Consider the following 1,332-nt stretch of genomic DNA (forward strand, 5'->3'; position numbering starts at 1 on the left):
AGACATGCACATCACACCCAGTTAGGAGTTAGGTTTTTGACACTTACAGAAACCACCCAGTTCCTTTTGGTGAATACTGCCCATCCACAGGAGCCTCAGTGTCCCCTGCATTGTGCAACGTGGCTGGACAGCCGTGGGGTGCTCCGTTCACCATCCCTTCCCTTTCCCTCCAACTAAGCTTTCACAGCTGCGGGAGAACTCACGTCTCCAGCCCGGGTGAGCAGGAGCGCATGAGAAGATATAACACCCACCACATGTGCAGCCCGACGGCCGAGGGGGGCTCCTGAGTGGCTCTGGGGCCTCCCAGCTGCCCTTTGGTGACCTCTCTGTTCTGGACTGTAGGGCCCGAGCCGGCCTGAGCCCTGCAAGAGTTACTCTTGCCTCCACGTGTGGGACAGGGCTATGGGAAATAAATGCTCTCTGCTTGTCTGTGGCACTGTGCGGCTGGTCCGTCTTGTTGCCTCAGCTGTGCCGGGGAGGCTCTCAGGGATGCAGCACTGGGGAGAAGCTTGGGGTTCAAGGCCAACCGAGTCACCCCAGATCATTGTGGTCTCTCTTTGGGCCTCAGCATCCCTACCTGTAAAACGGTGGCCTTGCTGGGTGACTGTGAACCAAACCAGGGGACATGTGACCCAGGACAGAGGGTCACCCTGGCAAAAGCCCTGCATTTAAATCTCAGTGCCACACACAAAAGACGGGAGTCTCGACAGCCTAGAGCACACCCCTGGCCCAAACCCAGTCCAGGGCACCCATGTTTATCATCCTCATTGCCGCAGGCCAGGCCCTCAGGCGCCCAAATGGGGCCAAGCAGAGTATGTCCTCGACTGCCCCCTGCTGTTGGGGGACAACAATGACACCAGGTGGCACAGCAGTGAGGCAGAGAGTATTGAGGAGGTGGCACCACATGCCTTGTGGAGGGTTTGGCCTCCAGGAAGGAGGCTGGCTGGGTTCCTAGGCGCCTGAGCGGTTTATTAGTCGCAGCAGATGCATCCGGCTCGTGCTTTGGAGGAAGTAAATGCTGGAGTGGTGGGAGGGGGCAGTCAGGGGGAGGGACTGGGAAGAGACAAAGGCTTCCAACTGCTGCGGGAGTCAAACCTTGGCCTCTGCTCCTGGGGTGTGTGTGTGTGTGTGTGTGTGTGTGTGTGTGTGTGTGTCTTTTTTGAGGTAGGGTTTTACTATGCCTACTAAGTTTTACTAAGTTCAGGCTGACTGTGAGCTCACTTTGTAGTCTAGGCTAGCTTTGAACTTGCAGCCATCCTCCTGCCTCAGCTTCCTGGGTGCTGGGATTACAGGTGTGCACCACCACATCCGTCTTCCATAGTCTTTTTTTTT

The 1,332-nt window shown here is 56.6% G+C and overlaps 1 protein-coding gene across 1 annotated transcript in view; it reads left to right on the forward strand.

The window, feature by feature from the left end:
- Positions 1-386, forward strand: part of Upk3bl2 (uroplakin 3B like 2) — a 4,602-nt gene extending 4,216 nt beyond the window's left edge. Inside the window, exon 6 of the mRNA XM_023714578.1 lies at positions 179-386. Coding sequence (XP_023570346.1) covers positions 179-287 — 109 coding nt within the window. The 3' untranslated portion in view covers positions 288-386. The remainder of the gene's footprint in view (positions 1-178) is intronic.
- The last annotated feature ends 946 nt before the right edge of the window (positions 387-1,332 follow it).

This window comes from Octodon degus, unplaced genomic scaffold, assembly GCF_000260255.1.
Source record: "Octodon degus isolate 3935 unplaced genomic scaffold, OctDeg1.0 scaffold00035, whole genome shotgun sequence".
In the NCBI taxonomy this organism is placed as follows: Eukaryota; Metazoa; Chordata; class Mammalia; order Rodentia; family Octodontidae; genus Octodon; species Octodon degus.